We start from the raw sequence: 20596 nt of genomic DNA on the forward strand, positions 1-20596 counted from the left end.
AATGTCTCACGCTTTCTCCTGTTGCAGGATACCTCTTCAAGACGCCATTTCATATAGTCGACCGTCCAGTTTTTCAGCACCACCCAAAGATGGGAGTATTGACGGATGCACTGTGGCCTGATCTGTGCTTCCTCCTTTTCGCCTTCTGGACTATGGCCTACGTATACGCCTCGCGGCATTTCAACTTCTGGATCAAGCAAGATGTTCCCTACATAAAGCCCCTGCCTTTTCTCGGTAACTTTGCGGACATTGTCCTGTCGCGCTTGAGTGTGGCCCAGCTGCTCAAGAAAGTATACGAGGAACACGGGCACCAGCCGTATGTGGGCATGTTTGCCTTCGATCAGCCGTTCCTTCTCGTGCGTGACCGTCGTCTGGTGAAGCACATCTTGAGCAGCAAAGTCTCAGGCGCCTGGGACTGGAACAGTGCTGATTGTGACCGGTGTCCTCTGGGACCCAGAAACATATTTGGCGCGAGTGACGAGAGGTAAGTGTACTAATTATCGTTCATAGACTGCTAAACACATTAAAAACATTACCACAAGGCATTAGCTTATTTTTGTGACGCCTTTTAAAAAATTCGCTCTTCAATATTTCTATCAACACCTTCACCACTCAACTTTTTAAAGAGCTTTAGTCCAGATTCCCAGTCCTTTAGCCCTATATTACTTCTGTTGCCTCTTAATAACCTTTAAATCCCCACAGTTCTTATCACTCGTCCCCCTTCCACAAGGCAAACTCTCAGGAAAACTGTGACAGACAGCACTGCTCGGGAGAAGCTGAAATGAAAAGCTATCATCATTGCGGATTTCCTCCCGCAGACAAATTTTCATCCAAGAATTTTCTTAGCTGACTGGTAACTCTTTTAACAACTGAAGAACAACTATGTACGATTACTCTATACAAATAATTTATGTAATAACGTAATTATAAAAGACTAACAAATGTGGAGACGCACACTGAGGTGACAAACGTCACGGGATAGAGATACGCACGCACACAGATGGCGTTAGCATCGCTGCACAAGGTATCTGAGAGTAGGTAGTGCATCGGCGGAGCTGCAATTGTACTCAGGTGATTCATGTGAAAAGGTTTCCGACGTAATTATGGCCGCACAACTGGAATTATCAGATTTTTAACGCGGAATAGCAGTTGGGGCTAGACGGCTGGGACATTCTGTTTCGGAAATCGTTAGGGAATTCAATATCCCGAGATCCACAGTGTCAAGAGTTCGGCGAGAATACACAATTGCAGGCATTACCTCTCACCACTGCCTTCACTTAATGACCGTGAGCAGCGGCGCTCGCGTACAGTTTTCAGTGCTAACAGACAGACATCCACATCTACATCTACGTGGATACTCGGCAAATCGCATTCAAGTGCCTGGCAGAGGGTTCATCGAACCACCTTCACAATTCCCTACTATTCCAATTTCGTATAGCACGCGGAAAGAATGAACACCTATATCTTTCCGTACGAGCTCTGATTGCCCTTATTTTATCGTGGTGATTTTTCCTCCCTATGTAGGTCGGTATCAACAAAATATTTTCGCATTCGGAGGAGAAAGTTGGTGATTGGAATTTCGTGAGAAGATTCCGTCGCAACGAAAAACGCCTTTCTTTTAATCATGTCCAGACCAAATCCTGTATCATTTCTGTGACACTCTCTCCCATATTTCGCGATAATACAAAACGTGCTGCCTTTCTTTGAACTTTTTCAATGTACTCCGTCAGTCTTGCTTGCTTGCAGCTCTCTGGTATGGACAACCTCCTCTGAGGTGGTCTACAATATTGGAGTCTGTTGTCAATTGACATTTACTCTACAAGTATAAAGGTAAAATTGGCTGGGATAAAAAAGGGTTTGCTAAAACTTGTCTGAGCTCGACAGGATAAAATACAAAGAGTGCTAGAAAACTAGCGGCGAGAGGAAGAGGAATGTTTGTTCTTCTTCTGCTTAACTCTCGGAATAGCAGCGATTATACGCTGCCAGTCATAATCGGTAAAAATAGGGAAGCGGTTTATAAGGTCCAAGTCCCTCTTAGGAATGACGGCGGTCAGATTTGCAATTGCCCATCCGAAATCATAGGGCTTATGGGGTAGAGGTGGTTTAGGAACATTGGAGGCGGTAAAGGGGTACGGGGTATTGTAATGCGCGAACGTCTTGTTACGCAATGATTTTGCGACCATCTTCAGCAGTTCAGGCGCAGTGATCTCTGTCTCTGCAGGCGGCGTTTAGACTACCTCTTCTGTGTCCAGGTCTTGGATGGGCGCAGCTGTTGTGACTTCTTCTCCCAGCAGCGGCAATCCCGCCTTGTCCGCGGAAGGGCAGGCGGGCGTTTCGATGCCTTTGGTCACGTCATCCCGTATTACTGGTGGAGGTGATTCGGAATCTTGCTTCCGCTGGGCCTCCTCCTTCGAGGAGGGGGCAGACATCTTGTTTGCCACCTCCATGGGCACCCCCACAGCGCCCTGCGTTACCGCAGGAGCCGGGGGAGCGTCCGTCTGCGTGGCGATGGTGGCAGTCGTAACTTCTCGCCCCTTGCGAGACTTACAGGCCGGCAACTCGCGAAGCTGCGCGAGCTGGAGGCGTACCTCGTCCACCTCGGCCCGAAGTGCAGCCCTCTCACCTGCCATGGCAGATTTGAGAGCAGCAACTGCGTTGGCGACAGCATCGTCGATCTTGTGAATGCTGTTGGGATTGCAGCAGCACAGCCCTCCACCCGCGCCAGCACCGGCAAAAGTGCCAGTGGCGTGATGCGCGGGCAGAGAATTTGCCGCTTCTTGATTCCTTGTCACCTCTTTTTGCGCAGTGGTTCGCCGTCGGTGTGTGTTCCGCTCCCTCCCGCGGCCACGGCTCTTAAGATAACTGCAGCCACGGTGGTTGGCGGCGTGGGAACCGCCGCAATTACAACATGTAGCAGCGGCTTCCCTGGGCTTCTTACAGTCGCGAGTGAGGTGCGGCTTTGCACACTTCAAACACGCGACTACTCCTGTGCAATCCGCGGCGAAGTGCCCCAACTTCTGACAGCGGAAGCACTGTAAAGGTTTCTTCCTCTTCTGCTTGCTGTCCAGTCCAAGCGCTTGGCCCAGGCTGCTAACGATTGCGGCAGCTTGTTCTCCTCGTCTTCCCTGGCGTCCAGACATATTGGCGCGGCGAGCGAGAATGCCGGAATCTCCGTCAGTCTTATGATGTGGGCTGTGTTTAAATGGACTGGACTGGGTCCTCTGCTCCAACTCAACCAATCACTGACTGTAAATGGTTATGTTCGGCTACTTTGAGACCATTTGCAGCTGTTCACGGACTTCACGTCTCTGAACGACGATGAATCTTTATGGATGACAGTGTGCCATGTCACTGGCCACAATTGTTCCTGATTGGTTTGCAGAACATTCTGAACAGTTCGAGCTAATGATTTGGCCACTCAAATCGCCCGACAGGAGTCTCGTAGAACATTTATGGGACATTATCGAGGGTTCAGTTTGTGCACAAAAGCCTGCACCGGCACCACTGCCGTAACTATGGACGGCTATAGAGGCAGCATGGCTCAGTACTTCTGCAGGGGACCTTCGACGAGATGTTGATTCCATACCACGTCGAGTTACTGAGCTAAGCCGGGCAAAAGGCAGGTCCGTCACAATTTTACGAGATATACCATGATTTTTGTCACCTCAGTTTAATGTTATAGATCACGAAGAGATTAATGCAACAATTACGTGTACATAGTGTAGCAGGAATACCTTTACAATCTTTAGAGAGAGACTCCTTCGACAAAACAATTAAAAAGAATCTTTATATATCTAAAGATACTTTTGTTTTTTGGATTATTGGTGAAAGTTTATGTTCAATGCATTTTGAAAAGACGTAATACTCTCTGACCAAAACATCAATAATTCACATTTAGAATCAGTCTTCTCATACAAATACGTGGTGTAACAAATTGCAGGGATATGAAACGGAATTATCACATAGGCTCAGTAATAGGAAAGGCAGGTGACAGGCTTCATTTCACTGATAGGATACTGGGAAAATTCAAGCACCAACAAAGGAGACTGCTTGCAAAAGACCTGTGGACCTGTGCTAGAACATTGCTTAAATGTGTGTGACTCATATCAAATAGGTCTAAAAGAGAATGTTGAACATATACACTGCCTGACAAAAAATGTGAAGCACCCAGAAGGCATTGTGGGCTGGCAAAGTAACTTCATACACGTACGTACCATTACTGGGCATGTAGACGTTTAGAGTTGCATTTCTCTATGACAGGGAGAATGGCCAGGAGAGTGCATTACTGTTGTTCGTGTTTAGAGTTGTCATCAGGCCTCGTAGGATATAAAAGTAACGTGAACAGCGTCAGATGTTTAGTGATCCCTGCGAAGGACACAGAGATGCAGCATATTCGTGTGAGACAGCGTTATCAGCACCTCACTGACTTTGAAAGGGACCTCATTGTGGGTCTCCATTAGTTATCTATCCAAATCTGTGAGGCATTCAGACTTTATAGAGGAAGATGTTGAACTGCAAGGGAACGTGAGGGGAGGCATACCTATCGCCAAGATTCTGATCAACCTTATCTGACCACCATAAAGGAGGATCGTTGTATTGTGCACCAAGCACATCGTAACCCCTTTACATCTTTGCCTACCATCAGAAGACAAGTAATGCACTTCCTGCAACATTCTGCGTCGTCCAGCACCATTGATCAGAGATTAGCAGCAGCCAAACTGGAGAAATACCAACCCAGGCATAGCCTGCCATTAACACCACAACAGAAACAGCTGAATTTGGAGTAGTGCCATGACTGAAAAGCATAGACTGCTCATTAATTGCATCACATTGTGTTCGGTGATGCATTGAGGTTCTGGGTATCCCAGATGACCACGGTTGATGAGTACAGCAGCGACCTGGGGAGAGGCGCCATTTTTACAATGTGTTAGAGAGGCAGCATGGTGATCATTATGGTGTCATGGTGTGGGGAGCCTTCAGGTATGAGTTCAAGTCACATCTGGTAGTGGTTGAGGGAACTCTGATGGTCCAACATTACATCACTGACATCCTTCATTCTCACATGTTACCTCTCGTGCGATAGTATTTTGGTGCCATTTTTCAACAGGACATGCTCATCTGCACATGGAATTTGTGCCTATGTGTGTTGTTGAGGTATTCTTGTGGACAGCAAGGTCCCCATATCTGTCCCTGATAGAACAGGTACAGGACCAGTTTGGACATCAACTCCGTCCTAGTGCCAGCATCCACTACCAGTTACAATAGTTGTGGGCCAGTTGGGTTGGTTGGTTGTTTGGAGGAAGAGACCAAACAGCGAGGTTATCGGTCTCATAGGGTTAGGGAAGGATGGGGAAGGAAGTTGGCCGTGCCCTTTCAAAGGAACCATCCTGGCATTTGCCTGGAGCGATTTAGGGAAATCACAGAAAACCTAAATCAGGATGGCCGAACGCAGGATTGAACCGTCGTCCTTCCGATGTGGGCCAGTTTCCCTCAGGAGAGGATGCAAAGCTTTCATGATACCCTCCCAACAGAATCAGTTCATGCAGCCAGGCCATAGGAGGTGCAACATCATACTGATAAGTTGGCCCATACTGCCAAGTTCTTTGTAAATTTTACTCAATTTTGTAATCACTTAAATAACATCACATACTCTCACACCCACCAAATTTCATTTCGTTTCCTCCCCTCCTTCTGGGTGCTTCAGTTTTGTAGTCGGCTGTGTATAAAAAAAAGGCAGTGCAAATACTGACAGGTTTGTTTGAACCGGGAGAATATCACATCAATGCTGTAAAATCAAAACTGACACGTGTTTAAAGATAGACGTAAACTGTCCCGCCAAACCCTACATTCGAGGTTTCAAAAATCATTATTAAATGATGAATCTAGAGATATTTTTCAGCCCCTGTGTCATGTGGACAAGATCAGACTAATTCAACCATGCACAGAAGCATTGATCAGTTATTCCCCCTGTGTTCTATTCGCAGTTGGAACAGGGAGATATTCTATCATGTGGTAACATGCTAATTATCTTTTGCTCTGCACAACACAGTTGTTTGCAACGTATGTATCTAGATATGGTAGTAGAGGTAAAATCTGACAACTAAAGCTTGTAACCAATAATTAAAATCCATGTTCTAACATAACCAACAAGAAGGAAACAGTAAGAGACTAACCAATTACACCATGTCCCATCTGTTGGCTCACCACAAAACAGTTACTCAGTTGTAGAGAACGGTTGCCTCCTCCATCAAAGCGTCCAAAACAGGTAAATGTATCACTTTTCCCACCACAGACTGCACTGGCACTATCTATACAAGTCAATCTGCCGATGCAGTCATTGTATGCTCGATGCTGATGTGATGCTGTGAGCAAGTACCGTAGTTACGTTTATTATAGGTCCATATGTACACACAGCATATCTTACAGGTGATATCTACAAGGGCTCTTGAATACTCTTCCAGACATACTGAACGATGCACTCTTCAAAATAAAAGGAGGGCACATGTAATGGGGTGATCACACATTTCAGTCACATTGTTAGAAATGCATAGAATCAGTGCTCTTCCTTTTTTTGGGTAGAGAACACTGGTGGGGGAGGGGGGGAGGGCTAAATAAGCTTTTCTACACCCGAAGTGTCGGAAAACTTAAAAGCTTGCTAACGATTTATTTCACAGTGTAAATCAGATTTATTTCAATCGTATTGGTAATCGCAATATGAACAGTGCCAGTGCAGTCTGTGGTGGGAAAAGTGATACATTTACCTGTTTTGGACGTTTTGAAGGAGAAGGCAATCGTTCTCTACAACTGAATAACTGTTTTGTGGTGAGCCACCAGATGGGACACGGCGTAATTGGTTAGTCTCTTACTGTTTCCTTCTTGTTGGTTGTATGCTTTATTGTACGGTGTGCTCAGCCTTTGGTTACAAGTTAGTTTGTTGTACCCGTGTAGGGTTCCATGAAGTGTTGAAGATTGGAAATGTATTGCTTTCATATAACAAGTGGTGTGTATTGTGTGAAAATTTCTGTGACAGAGGCCTCATGTGTTGTCACATTGTATATGTTGCCGGAAAAAAAGGTCAGATATATCACAACAGGGATACTGAGAAGTGCACTCACAACTTAGTGTGTGCTAGCCCAGCCATTCAGAGTGCTGTTAGTATGTGTACGAACTTAAAGAATACCTCAGAGAACATTGTTGCAGAGAATTTTGATAAATGTAAAGACAGTAAAAATTAACTCTTATCAAAAACAAGTCCATTTAACATCCTCTTAGCGTCATAGCAATCTTTCTGCAACTGCACCAATCTTACTACAATGTCACATGAAGTGTATTCATCTTGCTTACTGATCCAACTCTGAGAATCAACAGCTGTGGGTACGACAGACACTTGCCACCAACATCTGATCAGCACAGTCAGCAACTGCCCCATCTTCTGACAATGGCAGTGCTGTGAGACAGAGAGAAAATCATTCAACTTAAACAGCAAAGTACCTGATTTATATGTTTAGATGATACAGTGTAGTAGGCTATGATGGTAACTTTTTCTTTTTAAATAACGTGCTGCTGTAATTTTTCATCATATTTTCATGTGGACCACAATATGTGTGTGTCCCATATGCACATCAGGGAGTAGCATGCAGTGATACTTAAATCGCATAGTATAGAGAGAGAGAGAGAGAGAGAGAGAGAGAGAGAGAGAGAGAGAGAGAGAGAGAGAGAGAGAGAGAGAGAGAGAGTGGATATTGAATGCATATGAGAGATGCATCGTGAGGCAGCCTTGCAATGATGACCTTAATGAAACATAAACACGTGTCATGCAGTCTCAGATATATTCTATGGGTGCAGACAAGTGTGTCAGTAACTCTCTTTCACTCTTCAGATAATTGCAGTGAGAAGAAGAAAAAACTATTCTACAGTTCTACTAGTAGACATTAATAAAGGATGACTGAATCCACAATATCATTCTCAGATTTTTCTTTCTTAAAATATTGCAGTCATTGGTGCTAAATATATATTAACAGCTATTGACAAATCGCACACTAAGTTGTGTGAAAACTGAGAAAGGCTAACCATGTCAAGGTGTTTAACTTATCACAGCTGCTTTGTGTGCAGATAATGCTGTTTAATGTCAGTTACAGTTTAAACATGAGTGCCTGTAAATGCACAAGCATAGGAATGATGCTGGATCAGGCATTTTCCAGTAGGGTATTCGAAAAGCTGTGACATAGTGACATGAAAGTAATATTACCCCTAGGTGAGAGGAATCTGATTTATTCCACAGATATAACTTCTCCCCTCAGTGATGCTCAGTGATCGTATTATCACATTAGGAGATTTCTCATGAACAGCTGTTCAACTATTCAATGAGACAGTATGCACTCATCTGCTGAAGCACTTTTAAGAACTTAATGTAATCCAGTCATACAATTCAACATGCTCCAGATTATCACCAAAGTTGACAGCAATACGTCTATTGATTCTAAAGAGAAAGTGGAGCACACTGTTGGAAATGTTGAGCAAAACTCCTCACCCATCAGTAGAAACCATTGTTCAAGTCTATGATTCATGTTGTGCACTGATACAAGAAGAAAGGTATGAACAATATACAGGCACAAAACTACAATCTCTCTTATATACCTTCATAATTATACCCTGCTGTGCATAAGAGTTTATGGACAAAGAAATGTAGTGTTTTCTTATTTCTGTACAAGCATCTTGTATAGAAATGAAATTGTACAGTCATCACCATGACTGAGTGGATGAAACCCCATCACAAGAGCCTCATAGTAAATGACTTGTTCTTCAGTGATACAGGGTTGGGATGGGTTATTTGGGGGAAGAGACCAAACAGCGAGGTCATTAGTCTCATCAGATTAGGGAAGGACAGAGAAGGAAGTGCCCTTTCAAAGGAACCATCCTGGCATTTGCCTGGACCAATTTAGGGAAATCATGAAAAACCTAAATCAGGATGGCCGGACGCAGGATTGAACTGTCATCCTGAATGCGAGTCCAGTGTGCTAGCCACTGCGCTACCTCGCTCGGTGTAATACAGGAAACAGGGAGAAGAAGGGGAATCATTCACTATTTCTTAATAACATAGGTGACCTGATTATTGGTCCATCTGACTGAAAGAAGGTGTGCTCACTGTTAACACATCCTGAGGACATTCGCTTTGAGCAGTATGTATATATTTTCAAAAACCCTGTTTCAGCCCAAATACCAGCTATTGTGGTAGATTCCACATGTTATTGATGGAGTAATCTGCCAGACATTTAGCAAAAGCAGCAGTATCGCACCACCTGAGAAAGTAAAACCAAAAGCGTATTCACATTTGATGGTATCATCACAGAATAGACAGTACAGAAAGGAAAGCAGAGGGCAGCTCCTTTGATTTGTAGGAAGTCAAGTTTCGTTACTATTCATATATGTACTGCTACTGCTTTTAACTTCAGATGACAATGTTTTGACTTTGTTTTGTAAATACTGGCTTTTTTCCTTACAGAAATTTCATTTTACTTATTACTTTTTTTCTTTCTGGGACTTCAAGTTGATTCCAACAGAGACAGCTGTTACTGGACACTTTGCAGGAGTTTTAGTGTTTGTACCAGTCCTGGAATTTTCATTCATGTTTTGAACCTGAAAGTAACACATAGGTATTATTTACTTGTGTTTCTGGATGAACAGTCGTTAATGACACTTGACAGCCATCTGAGATTAATTCAAAATAGATTTGAGATCACGGATAGCCAAAATGGTTAAGGCAACTGCTCATGATAAGTGGAAAATCTGGATCTGAGTCCTACTCAGGCACAAGTTTACACATCTTTTAACAGGTAGTATATCTGATGCCAAGATTTTTGCAGTCAGCAAATTTATTTTCAATGAACACAGATATTACTTTAAATGAAGACAGCAAGTTGCATTGAAATTTAATTTGTACAATCACATTGAATTATACCCAATGTACAAGTTCACTCCAACATATTATGTAACATGGATCATATTCATTTAGTAAATGATGGTTGATAAATATCACAAAGAAACTATTGTCAAGTGTTGTCCTAAATATGAAATGTGTTTCAGCTTTTCCATTATGTAACTGTTGGTGTGGAATGTCTTGTTCTTCATCATTTTCCACCAGCAGTAAGTACAATAGTAAATTGTGATCACTGATTTGAGAAACATCCATTTACTTGCACAAACTGTTCATGACTGCACTGCAGGGTACTGGCTCATGACGACATCAGGCAACACCTCAAATAAAGTACTTTAACTTCCATTTTACCCATACTGTAGTGAGATGTGGCTTCCCTTCCAACGTTAAAAACAATTTCAATATGTTAGCTACATTTGGTACACAGCAACATGTCACCCAAAGTGAGCCTAATGTAAAGTAACCAGCAACCACATGTTTCACTGCAAACCCTTAAATTTCTATGCAGCAGAGTACTAGGAAATTAAGTATACAGTAACTACAACCAATATAAAAAATGGACACCTCATTGTCAAGCTGTGATATGAAATTAAATGATAAGAAAGAAATCAATTTTGTGGACCACATAGTTCCCTCAAAAACAAATGAGAGGTATTATATACCACAGTGACCAAACATGCAAATGCAAAACAAGTCTTTTTAATTGTTTGAACGAAAGGAAGAACCTCTACTGAAAAACTAATTCCAGGATTTTATGTAGCTTTGCTTCATTTACACACAGTATTTTTTACTGTTCAATGAGCTTTTACTGTTTACAGCACAAAAGTCAGAAAACTCATTTTTCACATGTACTACTATCGGTAGCTTTATGGGAACCACTCATTACTTTTCTTTGTGGTCTTTTCTCTTACTACTGCTTATTATATATTTCTGACTTTAACAGTACCTACACCAAAGAACTGTTTACTTGTAGGTAAGCCTAGCAGCTAAAACACACAATTAATAAAAATAACAAAGCATCTCGTTTCCAACACACTTGACTTCATGCATGTGCAGTGAATTTTGGTGCATGGATTGCAACTTAGTTTCTATTCTGTATTCTCTCTATTCTGTGATATTGTAATGGGAAACCAGGGTCAGATACCAAAATATTTTTGTTTTGGGCATCATATGAAAGCTAATGTCTCTTATTTGAGCCAGACATATTCCAGGATTCCAAAGCAGTTGGTAAGGGATAATGCAAATCTTATTATCACATTCAAACAGGACAATATGAATTTAAAACTTATTTACCAAGTGAATGAATGAATGTCGTGTGACTAGGGCCTCCCGTCGGGTAGGCCGTTCACCGGGTGTAAGTCTTTTGATTTGACGCCACTTTGGCAACTTGCGCGTCGGTCGGTTGGTTGAGGGGAGGGAAGAGACCAAACAGTGAGGTCATCAGTTTAGGGAAGGATGGGAAAGGAAGTCGGCCATGCCCTTTCAAAGGAACCATTCCAACATTTGCCTGGAGCAATTCAGGGAAATCACAGAAAACCTAAATCAGGATGGACGGACGCGGGATTGAACTGTCGTCCTCCCGAATGCGAGTCCAGTGTGCTAACCACTGTGCCACCTCGCTCGGTTTGCATGTCAATGGGGATGAAATTATGATGATGAGGACAACACAACACCCAGTCCCTAAGCGGAGAAAATCTCCAACCCAGCCGGGAATCAAACCCGGACCCTTAGGATTGACATTCTGTCGCTCTGACCACTCAGCTACCAGGGGCAGGCTGTTTACCAAATACATGTAGGAACCATCATATTGTTCAATAAAATTTGTTAACATATGTGAGGAGTGCTGGAATCACCTGCTGTGTGGGTTTCTGGTAATCGATAAAATGAGGACATTGAATGAAGGTCCATATAGGCAAAACTTCCAAAAGTTTCTACTTAAAATATACTGTACTGATAAGTCACTGTATCAATATACTGTAGCACTCCATCTTCAGGCCACAAGTGGCACATCGGGACCATCTGACCACCATGTCACCCTCAGTTGAGGATGCGGATAGGAGGGATGTGTGGTCAGCACACCACTCTCCCGGACGTTATGTTGGTTTTCTTTGACTGGAGCCACTACTATTCGGTCGAGTAGCTCCTCAATTGGCATCACGAGGCCGAGTGCACCCCAAAAAATGGCAACAGCACATAGCGGCTGGATGGTCACCCAGCCAAGTGCCGGCCACGCCCAACAGCACTTAACTTCAGTGATCTCACAGGAACCGGTGTATCCACTGAGGCAAGGCTGTTGCCAGTATACTGTAGACTGTGCACAAATTCACATGCATGTCATACCCTGATTCTGAGAGTGAGAAGCAAAGGCCAAACATATGTATATACGTAGATAGAAAAATCTAGACTCTTAACACAAAATTAATGGAACTGAGAAGTCTTATCGAGGCAGTAACTAGAAAATGTGAGATACTGAACGAGTTGAAGAAGTCAGTGCAATACTGACTGATGCACTTTGTTTTATCATGACAATAGAAATGACATAGTCTCAGATTATAAGTTATATGTTATCTCAAAGCCAGTTTAGTATATGACAGCATGTCAACAAATTGTGAAGATATTCAAGCAAGAAAGGCTATTTGGCAGAAATTGTGATTCCTAAAATTAGGACAGTTGCAAAATAATAGTCTTTCTTAGAAACTTTTAAACCAGTAACTGAAACTGTGGATGGAGCCAGAAGAACAAAAGGAGAAAAAGAGGAGGAGGATTAATTAGAAGGAAACACTGTTACAAATTACAGTAATAAACATAGTGATAGAGAGTGAGACGCTATACATGGTGTCAGCAGGGATGAGCCATATATGTTTGGTAGCCACTCTATATGTTTAACGAAGAATACAATACAGGTTGGGAACCTAAAATTTGAGAGAACATCTGGGTTATTAGAGCTAATATTCTTCAAAGCTTTAAGTCCTGAAATCAACCAAAAGATAAGCAAACTTATGCATAAATATTATGTATGACTAATGCACATATGGAAGACAATGAGCCAAAAGGACAAATGAAATGCTGCAAAATGCTATTAAGCCTGCTGTAAAAGGTACATATGTTGCAGGCAACAGCATTGACACTCAGTGGAATAGAGTGAACACCCTACCACTGGAGTATATATACTATAATGACTCAAACAAAATTCATAGAGCAGCTGTAACTGCTCACAACATCAGCCACAGCAGGGAATACAGCTCACACAAATGAAGTCATATCAGTCCCTCCAGAACTTTGAGAAAGACATATCATTGAGTAACTATGCAGACACTAATTCATGAGCCCCATAAATCTGTGCACAAAACATCCCCCTGTAGACAGATCATAATGCAAGGTTTAGAGGGTTTATAACAGGCCAATCTTGATTATATGAGTCACTAGTCATGATTAGATAGAGGTTTAACATACATTTTAATGGTCATAGATACAGATTCAAAATTTGCTGGGCCCTGCCTGTGAAGACAAAGACAGGGAAGGAAACTGCAACAGGTGTTTGAACAATTGCTGCAGACATGGATGAATTGATGTCCTGACTATCTTCAAACTGACCAGGGAGGTGACTTTTACAGTAGATATTTCAAGTTAGTACTGGAACGATATGGAATAAGCCACTACTTGACATTTTCTCATGTAAAAGCAAGCATTGTGAAACATTTGAACTAGACAACAATCTTTGGGAGTAAAAACACAGTCAGACATTATCTCACAAAAAAGTGAGCTGTTCTCCCACAAATAAATGAGCATTATAATTGAATTAGGCATCACAGACTTCAAATGAGACCTGTTGGTGTGTTATAATGGACTTTTAAATACAGCATACAGTCATATTAAAATGGTGGAACCACGCAAGCAGAAATTCAGTGTAGATGATTTGGTACATATTTTGAAATGTTTGAGAGGTCTTATCTGCCAAATTGACCAACAGAGATATTCACAGTTTCCAGACTGCCATGCACAAATATGAGAACTTAAATCATATAGGACAGCGGAGGTGCAGAAATTGGCGGTTACAGAAAATCTCTGAACTACACGTGTTTCTTGTAGTGTGTGTTAAAAGACATCAAGGGGACAAGACTTTAGTGAAGTGGCTTGGTTTATCATCCAAAGCGGATGTACACTCCTGGAAATGGAAATAAGAACACCGTGAATTCATTGTCCCAGGAAGGGGAAACTTTATTGACACATTCCTGGGGTCAGATACATCACATGATCACACTGACAGAACCACAGGCACATAGACACAGGCAACAGAGCATGCACAATGTCGGCACTAGTACAGTGTATATCCACCTTTCGCAGCAATGCAGGCTGCTATTCTCCCATGGAGATGATCGTAGAGATGCTGGATGTAGTCCTGTGGAACGGCTTGCCATGCCATTTCCACCTGGCGCCTCAGTTGGACCAGCGTTCGTGCTGGACGTGCAGACCGCGTGAGACGACGCTTCATCCAGTCCCAAACATGCTCAATGGGGGACAGATCCGGAGATCTTGCTGGCCAGGGTAGTTGACTTACACCTTCTAGAGCACGTTGGGTGGCACGGGATACATGCGGACGTGCATTGTCCTGTTGGAACAGCAAGTTCCCTTGCCAGTCTAGGAATGGTAGAATGATGGGTTCGATGACGGCTTGGATGTACCGTGCACTATTCAGTGTCCCCTCGACGATCACCAGTGGTGTACGGCCAGTGTAGGAGATCGCTCCCCACACCATGATGCCGGGTGTTGGCCCTGTGTGCCTCGGTCGTATGCAGTCCTGATTGTGGCGCTCACCTGCACGGCGCCAAACACGCATACAACCATCATTGGCACCAAGGCAGAAGCGACTCTCATCGCTGAAGAATACACATCTCCATTCGTCCCTCCATTCACGCCTGTCGCGACACTACTGGAGGCGGGCTGCACGATGTTGGGGCGTGAGCGGAAGATGGCCTAACGGTGTGCGGGACCGTAGCCCAGCTTCATGGAGACGGTTGCGAATGGTCCTCGCCGATACCCCAGGAGCAACAGTGTCCCTAATTTGCTGGGAAGTGGCGGTGCGGTCCCCTACGGCACTGCGTAGGATCCTACGGTCTTGGCGTGCATCCGTGCGTCGCTGCGGTCCGGTCCCAGGTCGACGGGCACGTGCACCTTCCGCCGACCACTGGCGACAACATCGATGTACTGTGGAGACCTCACGCCCCACGTGTTGAGCAATTCGGCGGTACGTCCACCCGGCCTCCCGCATGCCCACTATACGCCCTCGCTCAAAGTCCGTCAACTGCACATACGGTTCACGTCCACGCTGTCGCGGCATGCTACCAGTGTTAAAGACTGCGATGGAGCTCCGTATGCCACGGCAAACTGGCTGACACTGACGGCGGCGGTGCACAAATGCTGCGCAGCTAGCGCCATTCGACGGCCATCACCGCGGTTCCTGGTGTGTCCGCTGTGCCATGCGTGTGATCATTGCTTGTACAGCCCTCTCGCAGTGTCCGGAGCAAGTATGGTGGGTCTGACACACCGGTGTCAATGTGTTCTTTTTTCCATTTCCAGGAGTGTAGTTTGTGTATCAGAACACTGGCTAACTAAATCTGAAATAGACATTTTTTGTTCCTTAAGGATATTTTGTGGCAAGCGTTAATTGTACAAAAGAGAAAAAAATGGTGGAGTTGTATTTTTCTTAAAGATAGTCTGAAATTCACAAAAGTTAATGTAAGCAGGTTTTGTTCTGAAGTAGTTTGTGAGATAAGCTGCACAAAGCTGATAGATGAGAATATGATAGTTCTAGATCTCTATAGATCTTGGAATGGAGTGGTAGAAGTATTCTTGAAAACTTTTGAACTTGTGAAAAAAAAATTAAGGAAAAAAGAAAATATTGCTATCTGTAGTGACTTCAGTATGGAAATGTCAAACTCTGACAAGCAAGTTCCAAAAACTTTTCTCAGTATTTTAAGGTCATGAAATTTATTCTGTACAAATAAAAGTGCTACTCATAAAGGAGCCTGCTCAGATAAAATTATTGTTAACTTCTCTTGTGAGATTTTTACTGTTAGTCCTGCAGATGGATGTTTCTCTGACCATGAGCCATTACTCCTCATACTCTACAGCAAACTGTCTTGTCACGTGAATAACACCACCCTCAATGGAAATGACGTGACCTGGGTGAGAGGTCAGGAAGATGAATTTGTGAACTTGTTTCCTGATAGACTAAATTGTATAAAATGGGACCTTTTTAATGAAACAGATTGGACAAACTAATGTTGAAACTTTGCTTGACAGATTGTTTAGCAAATATACACTTGCTCACCCCTAAGAAAAACTAATTTTAAATGTAAGCCTAAAACAAAGTTAGCAAACTGGTATACTGAAGAACTTGAAAACATTAGAGAACAAATATTATTATTGTGAAATGCATATAAAAAGAACTTTGTGAGTGACAATATATGGGCTGATATAGATTATATGAAGTATGTGAAGAGTAAAAATGTTTATAAAACTAAGCTTCTTAATGAGAAAAAATTAGCATATGAAAGGTTACAGAAACTGCACTAAACAAGTGCAAAGCAGCTTGGCAGATTATCACACAAGAACATTCCCCTAACCTCACATGGGAAGTATCACTTGAACCCAACCAACTGAATAATTTCTTTGTCTTCATTGAAAGAAATTGGAAACAGAATAAACATGGCCAACACATCTGCAAGTGTACTAGTTGGTAAGCAGCTGCCAGGGAAACAGTCTGTGGCATAGAGCGCCATAAAAATCGATATTGTTCTGTGCGTAAGTGTGCTATCTTTGAGGAGAGGGCTTTGGAGAGCATGTTGGATGCTAACGGCAGTTAGCCTCCGGACTTGTATCTGTGTAGACCCTAAGTGTGAATAAATCTGTATATGAGAGAATTCTAGTTGTTTACCTACAACTATATCATATTCCCTCACTGGTGACCCCGTTTTTGTGTAATACGCGTCCGAGTTACCGCCTGAAGGTTATTTGCGCGCCTACCGCGTCGGGTTTCTCCGCAATCGCGAGGGCCTTTGTTCAGCTCCATACAATGGCCTTTCAGCATTCACCGCCGCCCGGATTCCAGCAACATCTCTCCAGCACTCCTGCCGTTGTAGTTGACATGCCGCAAGAATCTTCGGAATCCTTCAGCCAGAACATGCAGTGGAATTCATCAAGTGCCACCAGTTTCTTCCAACCGCCAACGGTCGTGGACTCTGGCTTTGTTAGCCGGGACCTTCCCACGTGTTCTCCACAGAGTGTTGGTTGGAACATTTCTACTCCTGTGTCGAACACACAATTCAATACAGTTCATGGCGTCGAGCGAGGATTTGCTACTTTTGAAAATCCAGTAGTAAATTCAAATTCGAATCAGTTCCCGCCATGTGTGTATCCTTCCGCGCCAGCTAGTCAAAAGGTGTTCAATGCTCACCAAACAGCAAATATCACACTGAGTGTGCATCCTAGTGGACATATGTGGGATCCTTGTGTTGCTTCTAATCAGGTCAACAATTCTGTGCTGGACAGTAATTACTCCGACATCTACAACCAGCCCCACCACTCACGGTCGAGTGAATACTGTGTGCATAACGGACATTCACCGGCGTACTTAAGCACTTGTGGCTTCTCTCCGAGCTACCACATCAATGAGAATGCACATTTTGACTATGATCCTCACACCGTTCGAGTGTCAGTCGCTTCTCAGCCGCCCCCCCGATGTCAAGTGAATTTCGTGATTCCCGCATTACGGGACGCCAATAATCCGGACTCGCAATCTTCTGCATGCTCTACTTCCGTCCGAAGTAATAGGCGCACCTCCACAGTGACTGCAGTGCCGAATCTGCCAAAATTACCAGACTTCAAACCCACTCACCCGGAGTTCTGGTTTAACCTGGTTGAACAAACATTCAATGTCTGTGCTTTGGACAACGACGCACGCTTCGCCTGCCTCATGAACCATCTCCATGACCGCGTCGATTTAATTTATGATCTGGTCAAAGCACCCCCCCCTAACAGGGAAGTATGCTGTGGCGAAACAAACGATACTGGGGCGTGTCTCTAAAGCCAGGAGAGAAAATGTGTGACAGCTCATCTACAAAGAGCGTCTCGGCGACAGGTCTCCGTCCCAGCTGTGGCGGTGCATCCGTCTTCTTGTCGATGAGCAAGTTATGCCTGATGACACGCTCGCAGAAATCTGGACTGGAAAGCTGCCTTTGCCTGTCCAGACTACAATCTCTGCATATGAAGATAGGCCAGTAAATGAACGTTTACACCCCGCCGACAGAGCATACTCCGCCAGGCAACGTGAGCTCTGTGCACTGCATTCTGGACGTGACCGCACTAAGACGCTTTCTGACGCCACGCCTTTGTCTGGTGCTGCTGATAACAAGTTTTTTAAACTAGCCGCCCTGCCTGCACCTTCAACTCCTCACAACGACAGTGCATCAGCCTCTGTGGCACATACTCCGTCACCTAGCAACTACCCACAGGAGCACATGCCCGCCCAACCTTACTGTTTCTTCCACGCGAGATTCGGGGAGTAAGCCAGGCAATTGCCAGTCACCGTGTTCTTACCCAAACTCCAACCGCAGGTAGGCTACTGTGCCACCTCCTGCGATGTAAACAACAGGCACCATCCCACGTTGCACTCCGTTTCGGACAATAACAGTAAGTGTGGTCGAGTCTATGTTCGCGATTTACAATCAGGTGTATGTTTTCTGGTAGACACTGGCGCAGACATCTCTTTGCTGCCGGTTTGCCTAGCAACCAATAAAGTGCAACCACACAAAACAGTACTTCGTGCAGTGAACTTGTCTACCCTACAGTGTTCGGGTTCCACTTTGTATACAGTGAAACTTTCGCCCGAGTGCAAGCTGGAGTGGACGTTTCTAGTGTCAGCAATTGAAGAACCTATTCTCGGAATTTATTTCCTCAAGCACTATCAGTTGTCACTAGATTTTGTGCAAAATACTGTGTTTTACCCCTCCCTTAACAAACATATTCCTTTCGCTTTGCCGAGTGACAGTTCGGCTAACACCAAACGTGTGCTGTGCTAAGAAGTGTGTAAACCTATCCTTGGAGCTGCAATCTTGGACAAACAAGAGGCTAGTGGAGTGTGCCAAGTCTTCTAAGTTGCGGATGGAACGTATGGAAATGCTGCTGCATCTCCGCGACATACACCACGAGTTGGCCTCCACACAACAACGCCTCGCGGCACTACAAGTAGATGACTCGTCGGCTACAGACAAGGTCAGTCCATGCCAATCTGGTGTTCCTGTGCCCGCGCATGTTAACAACAATGTTGTGAACTCTGTAAACTGTGTCAGCACCCACTTTTGTAATGATAGGGTATGCCCGAGTGCACATGCTCCTTGCGTTCCGAATGGACAATTGACTTGCCAAGCTCGTAGCAATGAACTACAGCCATCTGCTGTCCGGCCGCGCCCACTCATGCCTACAGCACTCGTAGCGGCACGGCCCGCTACCAAGAACCAGTGTACCAACCTCGCCCATGTTAACATGTGTGCGGCCTTTACGCAGCCTACGAGCGGGTGGCACACCTGTACTTCCGTGCCCTCAGCGCCACAGCTTGGCCCGTCCGCCACTGCCTGCTCCACTTCACAGACATCTGACTATCGTGCCATGCCACGTATTGCAGTAGTCACTAACAGCACAGTTCATCGGTTACGTCTAACCGATGGGCCGCCCATATCGCAACGTCCACGCCGCCTCAAGCCGGAATTTATGAAAATTGCAAAAGAACAATGTAAAAAAGTTTACCAAACATATGTTAAAACTTAAAGTGCACAGTTAACATCTGTAATTGTGATATAACTAAACATATCAGTATTATGTATAAGACATAAAGCCTGTTCCATTATGTTAATGGTCAATTTCAAATGAAGATGAATAAAACACAACAGTTGGCTGAACATCCACAATTTTGTATATAAACAGGACACATAATCCTCATACTATGCAGTCGTGTGACATGAGTGCTGGAAAGCACATCAGAGATTATGGTAGTATTCTCAGTAAGTTAACAGTCTAATTGCATGTCCCTGGATAGAACTACTGTGGACCTGGTACAAAGCTGAGAAAGCATCCAGCATATGGTAACAAGGAAGTTAATGTTCTTCCACCGTTGCTGATAGGTGGTGACAACGGTAAGTAGCAGTTGAAAGAAACTGATCACAGACATCAGGCAGTTAGCTTGGACCTCAGTCAGCATAACGTCGTTCAAACATTAGTCAATTTGTGTTTGCATCATAAAGTTGTTCTTGATTGAAAATGTCAGTTTACGAGCCTAAGTCTCGTAACTTGTGGGAGGTTTTACTGTTTTGTTTCAATATAAAGAAAACAGTGCCTGAATCTCATCAAATGCTCTCCCGTATATATGGTAAGTATGCTATTAGTGAAAGAACATGTCATGAGTGGTTTCAAGGCTTCAATAATGGTGATTTTAATGTCATAGACTGGCATACTGGTGGAAGAGAGAATGTTTTCAAAGATGCAGAATTGGAGACATTGCTGAGTGAAGACACCCATCAAACTCAAGAAGAATTGGTGAAATTAGTGGGAGTGACACAGCAAGACATTTCAAAATGTCTCAAGACTATGGGCATGTTTCAGAAAGAA

General features: G+C 43.9%; 1 protein-coding gene across 1 annotated transcript in view; it reads left to right on the forward strand.

Moving 5' to 3' along the window:
- The window catches only part of LOC124596142 (cytochrome P450 6j1-like), a 134642-nt gene that overhangs the window by 51830 nt on the left and 62216 nt on the right, over positions 1-20596 (forward strand). Inside the window, exon 2 of the mRNA XM_047135162.1 lies at positions 28-484. Coding sequence (XP_046991118.1) covers positions 28-484 — 457 coding nt within the window. The remainder of the gene's footprint in view (positions 1-27; positions 485-20596) is intronic.

This window comes from Schistocerca americana, chromosome 2 (genome assembly GCF_021461395.2).
Source record: "Schistocerca americana isolate TAMUIC-IGC-003095 chromosome 2, iqSchAmer2.1, whole genome shotgun sequence".
Lineage (NCBI taxonomy): Eukaryota > Metazoa > Arthropoda > Insecta > Orthoptera > Acrididae > Schistocerca > Schistocerca americana.